We start from the raw sequence: 16,352 nt of genomic DNA on the forward strand, positions 1-16,352 counted from the left end.
ACAGCCTCTAGAATTCCTTGAACTACCTGTAGAGAAAGTTTAAGAGAAGATGAATAAGAAGGGAGTGGGCTCAGCTCCCCTTAGCCTTGGCTCATCAGTAAGTCACACATGAATGACAGGCAGCACCAGACCCTGCTCTTTAAACAGCTGGCAGTGCTCTGTAAGGGCTCATCAAAAGGCACAGTGATAAAGCAATCTTGTCACCATTGAGTGTTTCTCAGTAACTACACACAATGGATGGAGGCTTGATTAAACAGCAAGCAAAGATTTGAAAAGCCCATCTGGAATCAAAGTGGTGTAAGCTCTGAGGGTTAAACACTGTAGACCATCAAAATAACGTGACAGCACAAGCAGACTTGGTTCAATAAGGCTTTTATTATTTTCCTGTAACCAGAGGACTTTGCTGAATGTGCCTAAAGTGTCAGCTCTATTTTCCCACCCATCTTGCTTTGGTATGGAATCAGTGCTGGTCGAACCTCCTCCTTTAGGAACTTTGCCACCTGTTTAAGGAAAGGGAAGAAGAAAGTTAGTAGAAGAAAGATGTTCCCTTCTTTTCCTTATTCAGACCTGCTTGCCTCACTGGGGTCTATTTCACAGAGGCACTGAGTGTCAGCTACATCCAGAATCATGTGTGAAGCCCATAGGGCAGAAAGACAAGGCAGCCAAATGAAACAAGGTAAGTGTGTGTCTGCCACAGTAGTAGGAACAGAGGTATGAAATATGAGTACACAGGATGCAGGATTAAAAAACATAATTGCATAACAACACCTAAAACCTGTAGCCTCTTTACCTGCTGAGGAGCACGTCCAGTGAAGGAGGAAGGATCCAAAAGGCTGTCAAGGTGTTTATGGATGGGGCTGAAGTAAGGATCAGCACGGACACGGGCAATGAAGTCATTATCACCCCCTTCCTGTTTCACAACAGCAGCTGCTTGCTGGGAGAGAACACGGATCTTCTCATGGCAATCCTACAGGAGCAGGGGGAAGAGGAGGGAAAAGGAAAACATTCAGTCCCCTGTTACTCACTCTCACATATATCCTGCTTGTGCAGGAGGGGAAACATCAAAGCATCCTGCATTGGATGGCACACAAATGAGACAGCTTAGACTGTAGCATCTCGTATCACTTTAGGAAAACAAGATTTTCCTGATCCTTCTACATCTCTGCACTTTGAGTCTAAAGAAGTCTGAATGATATGCATGTTCCCTGTTCAATCACCCCACAAGCTTACGGCAGTAAAACCCTTCACACTTTCTCAGACTCTCCACATACTCTTAGGATTCACTATGGAATTTGTTTTTCCAGTTGTTCCATTCCCTACTTGCACGGTTTTTTCTGAAGACAGACTCTAATTGCTGTTCCCAAGATATTCTATGAACTACAATGGAGGAATTCCTTATTCACAAATAGTCATCCCTGGCACGGAACATCTTGAGAGAATAACAATCTACAAACTTGGAAAAAAAAAGAAAATAAAAGAAGAGAAGCTGTCCAACTTAATCAGCAGTGAACTATGTAAACCATGGCTTACAAAAGGACAAACAGATTGAAGGGAAAAAAGCACACAAATTCAAGGGTCTTAAGACATTCTTTGCTAGAGAATCTTCGTATGGATTAAGACTGACAAAAGTCCTAATTGTTCTAAAAGACTTCCCCCACCTTTGACTTCCTGTGAAATCCATCTGTAAAAACAAGGAAGCCCAAATGCCATTGAGGACCACCCACAAGATCAGATGCTGTCATGCTGGCACTAAAATATTTATGTGATTGCATTTATAGTCAAGCAGGAGTCTTCTCAAATGCATTATCCTTGAGCAATCTTGGTTTAGAAGGAAAATGATCTCCTATTCCTTGTTTCCTCTATTCAAAGGCCATCGTGCTCCAGCACTGACATGCTTCAGGCAAACAGAGCTGTTTAGGATGTCTGGGGGAGGGAGCTGTTCAGTGGTGAGGAAGGCAAGTGAGTTTTTACGCTATGATGTAGGAAAGCCTCAGATTTCTCCTCAGAAAATTTTGTTGTTACAGTTTTCGGCGCATAAAAACAGAACATACTGTGAAAAAGAACAGCTTTTGTAAGTGTATTCAACTCTAAAGATTTGTAATTAAAGAGCACCGGAAAGAAGGTAAGCCAATAACAAACACAAATGAAATGAGCTTCTCAATCTAATTAAATAGACTGTTTAGGTAAATACAGGTTGCTTTAGAAAGAGAACCAGCTGAAAAGATAAGAAAACTTTTACACAGAATATGAATCTTAGTATGTTTAATTAGGAACCTTACTGATGGACACAGTGACAAACATCACAGGCACAAAGACAGGAAAAAGGATGTTTCCTAACTGGGTGAGCTGCCAGAAGTGCTCCAGAGAGCCACAACCACAGATCCTACTCAAAGCTTCTAGGAAACCCTTCTGTTATTCCTATATTGCAAGTTTCACTTCACCTTTTATGGGAAACAATTATTGAAGGAAATGTTATAGTCTCAAGGTGAGAGAAAATAAACTAGTTTTGTAGGATGTGAAGTTTATTACCCGTTTCAAACTGAACTTTGAAATTAAATGATAAGGAACTATAATCTGTGTCCGAACCTATTTGCTAAGAAAAACATTTCTTATTTCTGATTTCAATTTGCTCGGACACAGAAAACTGAATGAAGGACCATAAAAAATAAAAGCAATAAAAGGCAATATACTGAACTGAGGAAGTGTGATACAAGAACAAATGGTTTGGGCTTACTTGCACTGATTCATTCCTTTAATTTATAAAGGTACCCCACTGCCAACAGGCTCCATTTGAAGAAGTCTGGCCTGCATTCCAAGTTCCCTCAAACAATTACGGAAGAAAAGTGCCTGCTAGTATCTCCTGTAATAAAAATAAATAGGTCTCTCTGCCCTCCAGCACAGACAGCCAGATTAGCTCAAACACACAGCATTCCTAACAGTAAATAAGGATCTCTACAACTGCTCTCTCCTCAGAAAGCAGAGTCTGGCTTTGCAGCACAGGTGTAATATTAGTAACTCTGCGGGAGAAAGGGGAGAACAAAGAAAGGGGAGATGTTCAGGAAGACAAAAAAAGGAGCAGCTTCTGTTTGTTAAGAGTGAGACATCAGGCAGTGAACAAAGGTATTCTGGAATTCATCTGTACCTGACGATTGCCCCCTGCTTTCACCATTGCCATGATGATATTCTCTGTGGCCATGAATGGCAGCTCCTGCCGGATCCTCCTGTCAATCACCTTCAAACAAAGACAGCAGTGTTACAGGAATTCTGTAGGCAGCTGGGACTCCTGGTGAGCTTTTTCCTCTGCCTTTAAATCCCCAGGAAAGATAATTTCTCTTTTTGATTTTAGCTCTGGAAATCCAAGCACAAAGCTACTAGCTTGAAACTATACTTGGGAATGTTAGAGTGGAAAGGGTGTACAACGAGGTTGTTATGCTGTTGTTTTTTAAAACCTGTGGATGATTTACAGGGCTGTATGAGACCTGTGTTGACAGTTGCTTTTGATGGTAAATCCTACAGGTTCACGGTGCAGTTCAGATAGAAGTGCCCCTTTTAAGAAGTTTGGCTTTGACAAATACCATTGTGTATCCATGCTGCAAGCAGTGAAAACACAAAGCAAAAATTCAGAGACTGTTTGAACAAATAGATAAGAATACAATCTTTGGGAAGATTTACTATTTCTCTCTGCCCCCCCCAGCCCCACCCTCTGCCTTTTTGGCACAGCTGCCGTATCATCAAGGATGCAACTCTGCATATGCTATCTCATTACTTACCTTTGGATATACTACGAGTCCCTCGGAGATGTTCTGCAGTGTACTCAGGATGATATCAGCTGTGAGAAAAGCCTCAGCCAGGCACACACGCCTATGAACACAGGTACCCAAGGGCCCTGGTTAGCAATAAAGGTCACGTTCAAGTCTACCACAAGTTCAGCTCTCCACTTTCTCCAAGTGTCTCCAGAGAGCATTACAGAGACCCTAGTGCTTGAATTGTTCTCTTTACGGGTGCTTCTTGCTGCTTAAAGGTCACAAACAGGAAAGCTAAATAAGAGCTACCCATCTTGAGAACTACTGCTGTGAGAAGGGAGCTGCTGGGTCACTAGAGATAGGGAAAGAGAAGATGAGAAAGCACAGAGACACACACAGAAAGCTCTGAGATAATTCAATGGTAACACGGCTAGAAAAGAGGGCAGCAATTTACAGAGCCAGCAACTACCTATCTTTCCCCAGGTGCTCTGCACTGCCTCGTCTACTGATCCTGCCCTCCAGCAGGAGACTTGCTGCATGCTCATTCTGCACCTGGCTTCGCTCAGCTGGGAACTTTCAAAGCGGTCCATGTGAGTGGTGGGGGTTTTCTCTAAGAGATCAGCTCCTGAGCGCTCAGGAGGCTCCTGACAAAAAAGGAGTAAAAAAGGAGAGGGAGGAAAGCAATAAGGGCACTAAGCTGTATCAGGCAAAGGGCTCTGGGTCACAGCACAGCCAGTACAGCATCACCCTCCTGTGACAGCAGTACCTGATCCATTCTCAACTGTGATCTTTTAAAAAAACACTTGCACTTCAGTCCTGTGCTACGTTTAAGGTTCCCAGTTCTGTCATACCGTTTTGAAAAGGTCGCTCTGTCTGCTGTTTCACAGGTCATTCATTTGCCTTTTCTCTGTCCTGCCCTCCCTTCAAAACACGTTAGCTCTGGCAACAGAAGTCCGAGGCACAGAGTTTTCTATATCAAGTATGGAATGAACAAATGGCCCTTTATATTAAATGAAGTGAAAATAAATAGGAAACATTCCAATAATATTTCTACACTTGGCAACTACTGGGAAATGAAACCACTGTATCAACCAGCATCCAACTTCTTAAACGCTGTATTTTACTCTGCCTATGCAGCTCTTTCCTTAGCAAGACAGGTAATATTAGCAGCTGTGGAGTCAAGTCCTCTTAGAAAAATACATTCAAAGGAAGAAGACTACTTTGAAATATCCAAGGTAAATACGAACTTTATGCAAATTTAATATTAACTGCTAGATGAATGAACTGAATGCGATTGCTATTTAATTAATTATAGATAACTTTGGTTCATCTCAAAATAGTCATAATGAAGAATCACAAAACAGAAACATCGCTCAGCAAACTTTGCTAGAAGATGTGCACAGGTTTCTATAAGATTGCTTAATAATGGTTTGTGCTCACTCTTTAGGATCTAAATAACTTCTTTTACAGAGCACTTCACAGAGAGATGAAAATAAGTTTCTTTAGATTAGTTGGAGGGTGAAGGGATTACAAAGAAACTGTTGCATCATTCAACATTATGAGTTGAAGAAGAGTAGGGTCAAAAGCTGTGTTCAAAACAGGAACAAAAAGTAATTTGCAAAATGTGAGATGTCATGTGCTGTAACAGTACATCCTTAAACCAGATCAATCAATCACCTGCAGCCCTCTTCTCTCTGTTGGATTGCTGTGCAAAAAGATCTTGACTTATAGAAAACTAACAATTTTCATCTGATCTTTGAGAGAAAACCAGTTTGTAGTCTCTAGATTTTATCAACTCTGCTTTTCATCAGGATGGCAACCCGTGGTTTTAGTGTAAAAACAGTCCGTTCCAAACATATCAAAGGAGCTTCTTGCTCAAGGTATTCTCAAACTGCTGCATTGCACGAAGTACACAAACCTGTTAGCACTGTCATCCAACGTTCGCTCAAACCACTGCACAGAAGCTGTTTGGAGGGGATCCAGGACCAGAGTCATCAGGTGCCGAGCCAGGCTGCAGCACCGCTCCGAGCGCATTGGATTCCTCTTGTAAGGCATAGCACTTGAACCTGTGGAAGGAGGAAGAGTGATGGGAATGGGGCAATAGAGATGGCACACTCAGGAAGATGCAGGTCCTGCCCCGGATAAGAAAAGTCAAACAATGGTTCCTAACATGCTAAAGCCTCAAAATATGATAGTTTTCTGAGGACAAAACGCAATAAAGAAAGTGACATCACACTTCTTCAGATTAGAAACATCTAAATGTGGTGGGGAAAAAAGTGAGAAGACATGTTGCCACTGTACAAAACAGCAGAAGCACCTCCACATGAAAGGAGCAGATGGACGTCAGTCGTAGCGCAGCGCTTAGCAGCATCTCTCTAGGATCATGAGAGCACTGTCTTTGAGAGCCACATAGTTCCACTGATGCCTTTTGCTCCAGTGAAACCAAGCATAAGATGTAGATCAGTAATACTAACAGACAGGGCTATGGCTTCAACTGCTGACTCAATCCTATGGAAATATTCAGGGTGCCTGAGCTTTCTTCTAGCCAACATCCAAAATTATGTTTCCTTCTCTCTCTTTTTTTTTTTTAAACAAACATTAGAAACACGTAATTGGTGTTCTTCTGGAAAGGGTTTTACTGTTCTAAATTTGTCTGTGTGTAAATAGGCAACAAAACGTGCTGAGTCAAGCTGAAAACCTACAGTTCCTGTTAGCTTCATGAGGAATGGAGAACACTGAGTTCTCTTCAGATCCGGTTGTCTTGTGGGCAACGAGGAATACATGACTGATTCTTCTCTTCCCAAAACCCAGAAAGTGAAGAATACAAACACTAAAATCAGGTTAATTATTTAATATCCAGAGGTCTTTGGTTGTTTCCTCTTTTTCTTTTTTTTTTAATAATTCAATACACTAAAAACTTTACACCCCAGTTAATTTAAAACAACTTCTTTCAGTGACATTTCTAAGTTTGCTTCAAAGGCTGCAGCAGCACAAACAAAAGGTCCATACACTGTCCCAAGAAATGTCAACCATCCCTTACCAATCTGGTCTTTCTCAAAAGGCTCTTCTATCTCCTTCAGGTTGGCCAAGAGACGAATGTCAGTACAAATCTAGAAAAAAGCCCAAGAAATTAACAAACAGAATCAAACCAACACACACCTCCTGTCACTGTTTGTGCAGAATTGTTTGCATTTGTGTCCAGGATGAGAACTTGGGAAACAATGAAAAACTGCCACTACAATCATGCTTCTTGACCTAAAAATCCCAAAGTCAAGAAAGCATCAGCAAAAAAGTCCCTCCACTGTATCAGAATACAACAGGACCCCACAGCAGGTCCAATGTTTGCATGGAATGGTAAAGATCAGGAAGAAACACTGAAAAAGCATAACAGAAGTTATGTAATTAGCAAACATAGATAACAACTGCTCACTGAATCAGCCAGCTTGCAGAACTAAACCAGAATGCCACAGAGCATTTTAGCCCAACAGAAGGACCAGGGAGGGAACAGAGACAAATCAACGAAAAGAATCCACAAGGACAGCCAGAATAACACTAAAATCAGAGATGCAACTGATGGGGAGAAAAATGGAGAAATTTAAAAAGCTCATATGCCCTGGGAAAGACATTTACTCTACTTGGATCAATTTAGCACAGATTAGACTAATACCTGGTCTTAAGATCTTTGATATCTGATGCCTAAGCAAGGACCCAATGGTGATTTACGTGATGTCAAAGAGGAGCTGAACAACAAACATCAATTATTATTTCCCAAGGTAAGCGTTCAGCACCACAAGCACCTTTTCTTGTCCTCCTTCCTGCTGTATATGCACAGGGTGCTCACCTTGTGAACAGATGCCCCCAGACTGGCCAGTACAGACAGGACTTCAATATCCACCTTGCGACTGTAGGTCTGCCCTGTGACCATGTATGATCTAAAAACAAGCACAGAAGTCGAATGCTTCAGACATTAAACTGGATGAGAAGACTGAGAGCAAGATGTGACAATGGCTCTTGAAGTGGATGACAATGCCATCGTTTTGCCCTGTTGACATGTTTGGATTCAGGCTGTCAGTTCTTTGGGTAGCATGCACAAGGAGAGAGAGTGAAGCAGAGGAAAAGTGGACAGCTGTGCTTTAAAGAAGTGGCCTGGTTAGGAGATGGAGCTCCCCCCAGAGAGCCTCAAGTGGGAATGAAAGACCACAAGGGAAGGTAAAATCAGCAGCAGCACAGATGTCAGTTTGGCAGTTGATAGATTCTGAGTCAACACGGAAAACAAGAGTCAGATTTTGTTAACACCACATTTAGGTTACTAAGCATTCTTGGTACATACCGCTTAAATCCTGCCTTTGCAGTCACTAATCTGTCCAGCTCTTCAACCTCAGAGGGACAAAAAACAAAAACAAAACAAAAAGAACCTCAGTATTCAATGACCCAAAAAGTATTTGATGCCAGAACCTCCACGTGCCCCTAAAGAGAAAAGCACTCCAGACAGGAGAATATTTCAAGGTTGAAAGTCTGCTCTCTGGCTGACTTACTTTACTATGGTCTCCCTCGAAGAGCTGTAAGAAGCTGGCCTGAGTGCCAGTGGTGCCTTTCACACCCCGAAAACGCAGGTCGTCCCGAGCTCGCTCCAGGTTCTGCAGGTCCATGCACAAGTCCTGGATCCACAAGCAGCAGCGTTTCCCCACAGTGGTGAGTTGTGCAGGTCTGAAAACAACCGAGAACAGAAATCACTCCTTGGTGATTTGCACAACAACTCCAAAAAGACCATCCTTAGCTGATGAGCCTACTGTTAAGATCCCTCTGACTCATCAGAGCAGGAGTTAAAGATTTGGTACCTATGTATCACTAGTCAATTACACTAGACAATAAGATTATTCTTTTCAGGAAAAAAAAATTTAATATTGATGGCTTTTTTCCAGAACTCTGTCAAATGGAAAAGCCTTAGTTGGTAACAAATAACACGGAGTGGAGGGTCCACTCCCAGGCTCTTTATTTCTGCTCCCCAGCCACAGCTACCAGGATCCAGCAGCCAGCTCGGCAGGAGCAGTTCTGCAGGCAAATAGCACCCTCTAGGGGCCCGGCCCGGCAGGAGAAGGCAGAGAGCTGGGAGGAAAGCACAGCAAGTGCAGTACCACTACCACCTGCCCTAGTTGCTCTGATGTCAAGGACACAGAGGGCCTCAAGCGTTTTAAAGACTTCACAGATGAGCAAGGTGCTCCGATTAAGCTCGGGCACAGACAGCAGAGAAGATGTGGAAGCAGGGATGTGCGATCCAGGAATAAAGAACTCTGCAAGTACATAAGCAGCAAGAGAAGCCAGGGAAAATGTGGACCTGCTCCTAAACAAGTCAGGGGGCCCTGCTGACACAGGACTGAAAATGTCAAGGTACTTGCTGCCTTCTAACATGGTGTTCACCAGTAGGACTTGCCTTGCATATACTTCTTGAATACTCCTTTGCACTCTTTCTAAAATTCAGAGTGAAGCAAAGACCAGATACTACTTCTCTGAAAAGCTTTTGATAAAGAGGGACCAAGGACTGAAGCTGATTGATTGAACAACACAACACATACAGCAAGATTATTAATCAAGAGACCTGATCTGACGCTCCCATTCTCCTTTGGGAGTAATTTTAAAGCAACGGACACTGATCCTGTCATGATCTGTGCTTAATTTCCATGGGTCTGTTGTTCCATGTCACCAGGATAGAAAATCCAAGCTTATAGTTTAAAGCCTCTGAAAGCAAACCATCTTCATGAATTAGCAGATTAATTACTTTCCCCAACAACAGACAAGTCCAAATCTTGCTGTATTTTGACTCAGGAACCTGCCTACAAGCAGTAATGCCAATAGCATTGCACAAAAAATGAAATTTTCCAGGGACAGAAAATGCCATTGTCTAGTTGAAAGGGAAATTCTTCCCTTTTTTTTTTAGTCATATAGAGATATATGAAAACAGAGATCTTTTAGTCATCATCACTTGAGAAGAAGGCTTTAGCACACTGAATAGCTGTGGTTTCCTTCCAATAACAAACCTTTCTAAGATGCAGTGGAATACAACTGATGGGAAAACAAGCATTAAGAATATCTGACAGGCTTAATGCAATTCATAAATCACACCTTCTGAAACAACCCACAATTTACATCTATGTTAACAAGTTCCTTATGGAGCTCTGTTCAAACAACTGCTGACAGTATTCAAAGAAAAGTCCAATTTCCTGATGTGAGGCCAACGATAGCAACACACTCCCTTTCTGAACCACCACCATCTTAATGTCCTGCAATGCCAAATGCCAGAGATCAGAGATGGTAAGAGAGAAGAGAGAAAGAAAAAATAGTAGCAGGTCAGTCTATCCAAAGCACAGCTGAACAAATGAAAGCAAAGACTGGTAGCTACTTACTGGTAGTGAGTGAAGCCCAAGGTAGGCAGGTCAGCGTGTGCCTCAGCAAAGTCGGCCAGCCGGCTGATCACCCTTGCGAGCTGGTGGATGCAGGGAGGATGGAAAAGAGGTGGAATGAAAAAGGGGTGGGGTGGGAGGAAAAAAAAAACAGAACAAAAGCTGGCATGCTCAAGCATAACATTGCGAGAAAAGGGGGACGGAAACAAGCATACAGTCATTGAACATCTCTGTCTAACCAGACAGTATGGTGCCCTTCATATTGCCAGGGAACACACACAATTTCTACTTGCTAAGGAAATCAAGCACGGGATGATGAAAGCAGCTGGTCTTCAGCTGAAGCTAGTCCAGTGCTCACACCCAACCCAGGCTGGTTTACTCCTGAGTATTTCCTTCAGTCCTGGTCAGAAATAAAGCTGCCTGGGGTATAATGGACACATCTACAGTCCAGGGAAAACTGGGTGCCAAGACATTCAGGCCAGCTACACTCCATCTACATTGAACTCAGAAAGTTGTATTATATAGCCTCTTTAATGCTGATGCACTCCTGGTGATATAGTTACATGGCTGCCTAAGCTCATCTTGAAAGCAATACAGTTGTTTTTTGAGACTGATACCTGTGACACACACAAACTGCTAGTACCTAACAAAAGTTGCTCACAATTCCTGTGATGAGCAGGGAAGCTTTAGGGAAGGACTTGAGAAGAAGGAAGATACTGTTCACTTGCTTGAGGATAACCTAAGCAGCCAGCTCCTAGCTCCTCAGTGAGGCCTAAGAAAATCCAGGCTGAACACGTGCTATCCACAGAACATCAGCACTGCCAGCTTCTGAGACTGCACAATCACCTTCTCACCTTGGGTAGCAGCAAGTTAAACCCATCTCGGAGGACAATCAGATCCTGAAAGAAGCAAAGAAAGGAAATTTGGGCCATGTCTGACAACCAGCCATTCAGCCTGAAGGAGCAGACAAGGACCTCTCTCAGCAAGAACACAGAAGATCAAATACTTTGCCTGCTCCAGAAGTCTCTTCTTAGAACAAGGCATCAGCTTTTATTCCTGCGCCTAAACACTGCAGGGAACTTGTTTATGACAAAAATGCTGGATCCATCACTGTTCCTACTATACTATCCATAGGGAGTCATATTGGCAGCAGAAGACCTATTTCCAGTAACTGAGCATAATGATTATTTGGAGATACGCACGATGCACATGACAGATTAAATCACTGAACCAAAGGAGAAAACGGTGGCACTTAGCGGGCTAAGGGTAGCAGAAGAGCGAGGTCTGATCACGCATCAGTCCTGCCTTTCCTCTTTTCAGTCTCAAATACAGACAGGTGCCAAATGACCTGAGGAAAGGAGTATTAGCTAAAAGCCAAATTGATTTTCAAAGGAGTAAGTACAATCATGCAGCAGCTTTCTTGTAGAACAAAAGAGGATAGCAAGTTGCAATGACTTAGATATCATGGAGCAGCAATATGCAGTTTAGTTTGGGCTCAGGTTCAGACAGGTTTTTCCTGACGTCTGACAGTTCTGCAGAATGGGGGCACTTCCTTTTTTATTCAACACATTTATCCATTCTATTGAAAAGCTTTATCTACCCCGAATCAATGCTGGTGCCCCAGGCAACAGCTGAAAGCCCACGGGCTGCCAAAAGTTGGCTTATTTTGTAGGCCAGTGAACTCTTGTCCCGCTGGCGTAACTGACAGCTCATGTGTGTCTGCATACATTTTCATTGTGAATATCTTATCTCCTTGAATGTTTAACATGCAAACAGAGCTCAGGGAACAGTAAATTTGCAGGTAGATGTTGCTTCATATCAAAGGGGAGAAGCCACAAGAGGAGCCCGTCTTCCTAGGGTACGTAGGAAAAAGGGTAATCAGGTTCAACAGGAAGACTGATAAAGATGTCTGAAAAAAAATAATCGATTGACTATTATTTTATAAGCAAAATGATAAAGAGCTATTTATAAAGAACTGCTAAGTGAGAAACTGCATCTTTGTTTTGCCCAGCTCTGCAGGCAGGAAAATGAAAGTCTTATATTACCGTGTTATCCCCTACATAACAGGAAGTTGCTCCAAGGTGAATGATGGCTGCAGCTTTGGGACAGCAGTGGGCAAAGGTGTGAACGTGTGCCATCACATCATGGCGCAGCTTCTTCTCTTCTTCCGCTGCCATCTTGAAGTCAATGTTGTCCAGATTTGTTTCCATCTCCTTTATCTGCTCATCTGTGATGGGAAGCCCAAGTGACTGCGAAGGAGAAAGAACTTTAAGAGGAAACTCAAATTTGATACAGGCGCTGTTTAAATAATTTACTCCCATGTGACAGCTCATGGAAGCACGGCAATTGGGCACAGTCAAAAGTTGCAAGAGAAAATGCTTCATTCTAGAGTTCTCCAAACCCTTCCAGTAAGGCACAGTTCAAGATTAGATGTTCTTCCTAGGCTTCACATTTCCCTCAATCACAGAACATCCCTGTGTCAACTGCAAACATTAGACATACAGAGAAAAAGACTTAAAAAATAGCACACTTTTAACTTCTTTCAGTGAAATTTACCATTTGGGTAAGGAACAGTTCAGCTACCAGGTGACAACATAGCTTGTGTCAGGAGGAACTCTGGACAAAACAACTGCAAGCATATATGGTGTGCTTACAACAACTGCTTAGAGCATATGGAAAGCAAAGGCTGTTTGCACCTTTCCAAAAGCCCTAAAATTCATCTCAGCCTGAAACTGGGATCTGGGAGAACTAATTCCCTGATCTGGAAGCACGAGACAAATACTCCTAGTTCATCTTTTAAAATATTTGTTAAACTTTTTCTGGAAGCTGTTTTAAAAACAGAGTAAGTACTGGTATAAACCTTACACAAGCTAATTAAGATGAGCAAAATGTCTCTTTCTAATATGGTGAGTTTAACAGTCTCGCAGTGAACTTAGCACTGCTGCCTTTTCTATGTTAAAATGCTACTATTCTGCACAGCAGTAATTGCAATTCTCCAACCAGGAAGCTTTAATGATACAAAGCATTTCAAAAGCTCGTTCTATTCAGAATCAAATTGATTAAAAAAGTGTTTGCACATGTGGAATCTGGAATTAGAGAAAATAGCAAGGGAAGCAGATAAGTCTTCAGGGTCTTCATCAGGTAATTAGCACCCAAACAACTTAAAATACCTTGCTGCAAGCATAATGACACAACCACGAATGTCCAGATGAGCAAGGGGTAGCAGCTGGCTCCAGACTGCTGTCTCTGAGGTGCTCTGATACAGATCATAACTGCCTGGAAACCCATAGACAAGACATCAGGCAACAGTCTTACGCTAACAGCTCTTGTATTGTTCACATGTCCATGAGCTGTTCTGAAAAGCTGAAGATGGTATGTGCTTGCTGGCAGCCACAGAGGAAGAAATAATCTCCAAGAAGAGAGACTGTCACACCGTCAGTACATGTAAGGTAGGTGCCAACGCTGTGCCCTCACGTGCCCACAAACATGACGTTGATGCCTCTTCCCTATGACCTTCTGTCAATATTGACAGTACCTCAGGGAGAAAGCAATCAGATGTCCTTCAAATTTGTCCACCTGAAAAAATTAAGGACCCAAGTGACATCATGACGTTTCTCCGAAGTGCCATAAGTCAGTGATGGGCTTTCTGCGTTGTGCTTTTAAGGTGCAGTTTCTCTAAGGCTGTTCCAACACAGTGACGTGATGTTGTAACTGCTCTGATCATTTACTCCCTCCTATAGCAAGAGGTCAGAACAAAGCAGATGTGTGATACAGAACATCTCTGACAAACAGAATAAGAACACTAGGCTGCACATCTGATGAAGAACACGTCAGATAAATACTCCAAATTCATATGGAAAAGAAAAAAATTGAGAACAACTGTAGGTGCTTATCCTTAGGAGAGGAAACACTGAGATTCCACATGTGCAGAACACTACCGGTTGGGTCAAAGCTGTGGGATGTCTACTGGAAAGAAGAGCTCCATTAATTTTTCGCTTGTCTTTCAAACAACTTACTGTCAGGTTTGGAGTTCGAGGCTCAAATTAAAGAATGATGTGGGAATGTTGTAATACAAATGAATTTACATTACAAACAACAAAAAAATTAGAGTTTGGAGATGGATATGAACTCCCATACTTTAGCTCTTAGCCTGGACTTCAACTAGTATTAACTAGGAGAAGGTGAGTTGAAGAAGCTGTCTCCACATGCTTTGCTGATTCTCCTCTTTCAAACTCCTGGCATCACCTGCTGTAAGAAACAAAACGCAACCTGGATTGTCTGTTTAACCCAGTATCTAGTGACACAATCTTTCAGCTATTTCACATATTCCAAGTGGGCACACTGAAAAATTTCTCCAATGAATAGGGTGGGTATTGAAACCACATACCTCACCTTATCCTTCACCTAAAGCTTATAACTAAATCGTACGTTCTCTTTTGCTACTTCCCTACAGCTTGCAGAAAACTTACTGTTAGGCTTTCCTACCATTCTGATTTACTACAGGAATGCTGCTAGGGTGACTGGAGAGGCAGGGCACAAACGTCTTGAAAGACAGTGAAGATAATTACTGGCGTAAATGTTGCCCACGGTTCATTCATTACATTATTATTATTATTATTACTTTACTGTATGCAAAAAGAAATACTATGCATTTTTAATAACAACCTCAGGAAATCACTTCTGATTGCACCTATCACAACCTGCCCACTGACAGAGATAACAGGTGCTGAGGAGTTGGCTCTTTCAGGCCAGATCTGACTTCAGAAGACAAACTCCTCTGGAATGAGGAGACAGATAAAAATAGCGGCATCCTTCCTCCCACTTTGAAGAGTGTGCTTTAGAGACTGCACTGTCTGCCTCAGCTTTCTGGGAGCAAAGCCGTGGAGGCAATGGGAGGCAAAGCAAGGGGCAGGAGACACGGGAACCCGAGCTCAAGGCCTGGGAGCAGACACCAAGAACTTCTCACTGGTTCTTCCGGCAGCTTGCTTCCTCCTGTTAGGTCCGTCACTGTACTTCAGCATGTAATGCTTCACCCGAGCACAATATAGCTGTATCAGAACAGCTCCAGCTTCCAACACGCTGCCTTTGGTGCAGAAGGAAAACCTCAGCCGCACCGAGCACTGATTGCTCATCCTCCAGCACCGCGCTTCCCTGCCCTCAGGCCAGCAGTGACAGCTCGGCCTGGAGCCCGCCTCGCCTCTGCACACCGCTACTGAAACACGCTAGCTAGGCACAGTGTGAGAGCTGTCCCATCACAAGCTTTTGCGCCTTGCTTTTATTTGCGGCAGCACTCGCCCGCCTTTTCACTTTCAGCCCGGGGGGCTCAGCGTTCTGCTCGCTCGGACCACGAGCCACCTCAGCCCACATCTGCGGCGGGCAAGGCTGCCGAGCGCGGCTCTTTCACAACCAGGGGAGCGGGAGGGCGGCGTGCAGCGCGAGCAGCGATTGGCTGGGGCCGGCAGGACAGCCGGCCTCGCGCTCACACACCCCATCGGAGCCCCTTTTAGCGGTTACGCTTCTATTTGTTTTGGAGGAGGCGAAGGTCGCCTCGCCGAGCTCATCCCGCACGGCGCGGCACCGGCTCAAGGGACCCGAGGCTGGCAGCCCGTTCAGGACCGCAGTCGCAGCGGCCGCGTCTCGGCGCCGTTACCTTCTCGGCCTGTGCGAGGTAGAGCCAGAGGCGGCGCCAGGTTCCGAACTTCTTCCTCTCGCTGAAGTTGAAGGCCATCTCGGCGCTGGCGTACCGCGACACCAGCGGAGAGCGGTAGCGGGCCAGCGGGTCCTCCTCGGCGCAGGGGGTCGCCATGACGGCGGCTCGGCGGAAGGGGGGAAAGGGGACGCGCGCCGCCGGCAGCGGGGGGATAAAGGGCGGGAGCCCCGCCTCGCCACGAGGCCCCGCCCCCAACGCGGTGACCAGGGTGGGTGGGAGGGGGAGACAGCGCCGCCTGTCGGGCGGAGGCCGCGGCGCGGGGGAGCAAAGAAAACGCGCGGGAAGGCAGAGGATTAAATGCTTAGCAGCCAAACACATTTATTAGTCTTTTTCTTTTTTTTTTTTTTTCTTTTTTTTTCTTTCTTTTTTTTTTCCAGGAACCCAAAAATATTTTGTAGTTATAATGTAAGCAACTGAGTTGCACATAATACAATCATATCTTTCAAAAAAAAAAAAAAAAAATTAAAATTAAAACGAAACAACAAAAAAAAAAGCTGTTTA

The 16,352-nt window shown here is 43.8% G+C and overlaps 1 protein-coding gene across 1 annotated transcript; it reads right to left on the reverse strand.

The window, feature by feature from the left end:
• Nucleotides 1-356: 356 nt before the first annotated feature.
• On the reverse strand, nt 357-15,961 carry ADSL (adenylosuccinate lyase). The gene is made up of 13 exons (XM_042837868.1): nt 15,792-15,961; nt 12,187-12,390; nt 10,996-11,040; nt 10,145-10,224; nt 8,279-8,450; nt 8,074-8,120; nt 7,585-7,675; nt 6,784-6,853; nt 5,662-5,809; nt 3,771-3,861; nt 3,143-3,232; nt 791-967; nt 357-500 (listed from the first exon to the last, which is right to left on the reverse strand). The coding sequence occupies exons 1-13, from the start codon at nt 15,945-15,947 to the stop codon at nt 414-416; spliced, it is 1,458 nt and encodes a 485-aa protein (XP_042693802.1). The 5' UTR covers nt 15,948-15,961; the 3' UTR covers nt 357-413.
• Between the last annotated feature and the right edge of the window lie 391 nt (nt 15,962-16,352).

Source organism: Centrocercus urophasianus, unplaced genomic scaffold (assembly GCF_019232065.1).
Source record: "Centrocercus urophasianus isolate 14NV4802_14NV808 unplaced genomic scaffold, USGS_Curo_1.0 seq_73, whole genome shotgun sequence".
Classification (NCBI taxonomy): domain Eukaryota; kingdom Metazoa; phylum Chordata; class Aves; order Galliformes; family Phasianidae; genus Centrocercus; species Centrocercus urophasianus.

What these genes read in the sequence shown, in the direction of transcription:
- ADSL (XM_042837868.1), bottom strand. Translation starts at nt 15,947, where the DNA reads ATGGCGACCCCCTGCGCCGAGGAGGACCCGCTGGCCCGCTACCGCTCT. An exon ending in TTAACTTGCTGCTACCCAAG is followed by an intron (nt 10,225 to 10,995) that starts GTGAGAAGGTGA and finishes TGCATCCACCAG; the next exon opens with CTCGCAAGGGTGATCAGCCG. An exon ending in TTGGATGACAGTGCTAACAG is followed by an intron (nt 3,862 to 5,661) that starts GTTTGTGTACTT and finishes CTGTGTTCATAG; the next exon opens with GCGTGTGTGCCTGGCTGAGG.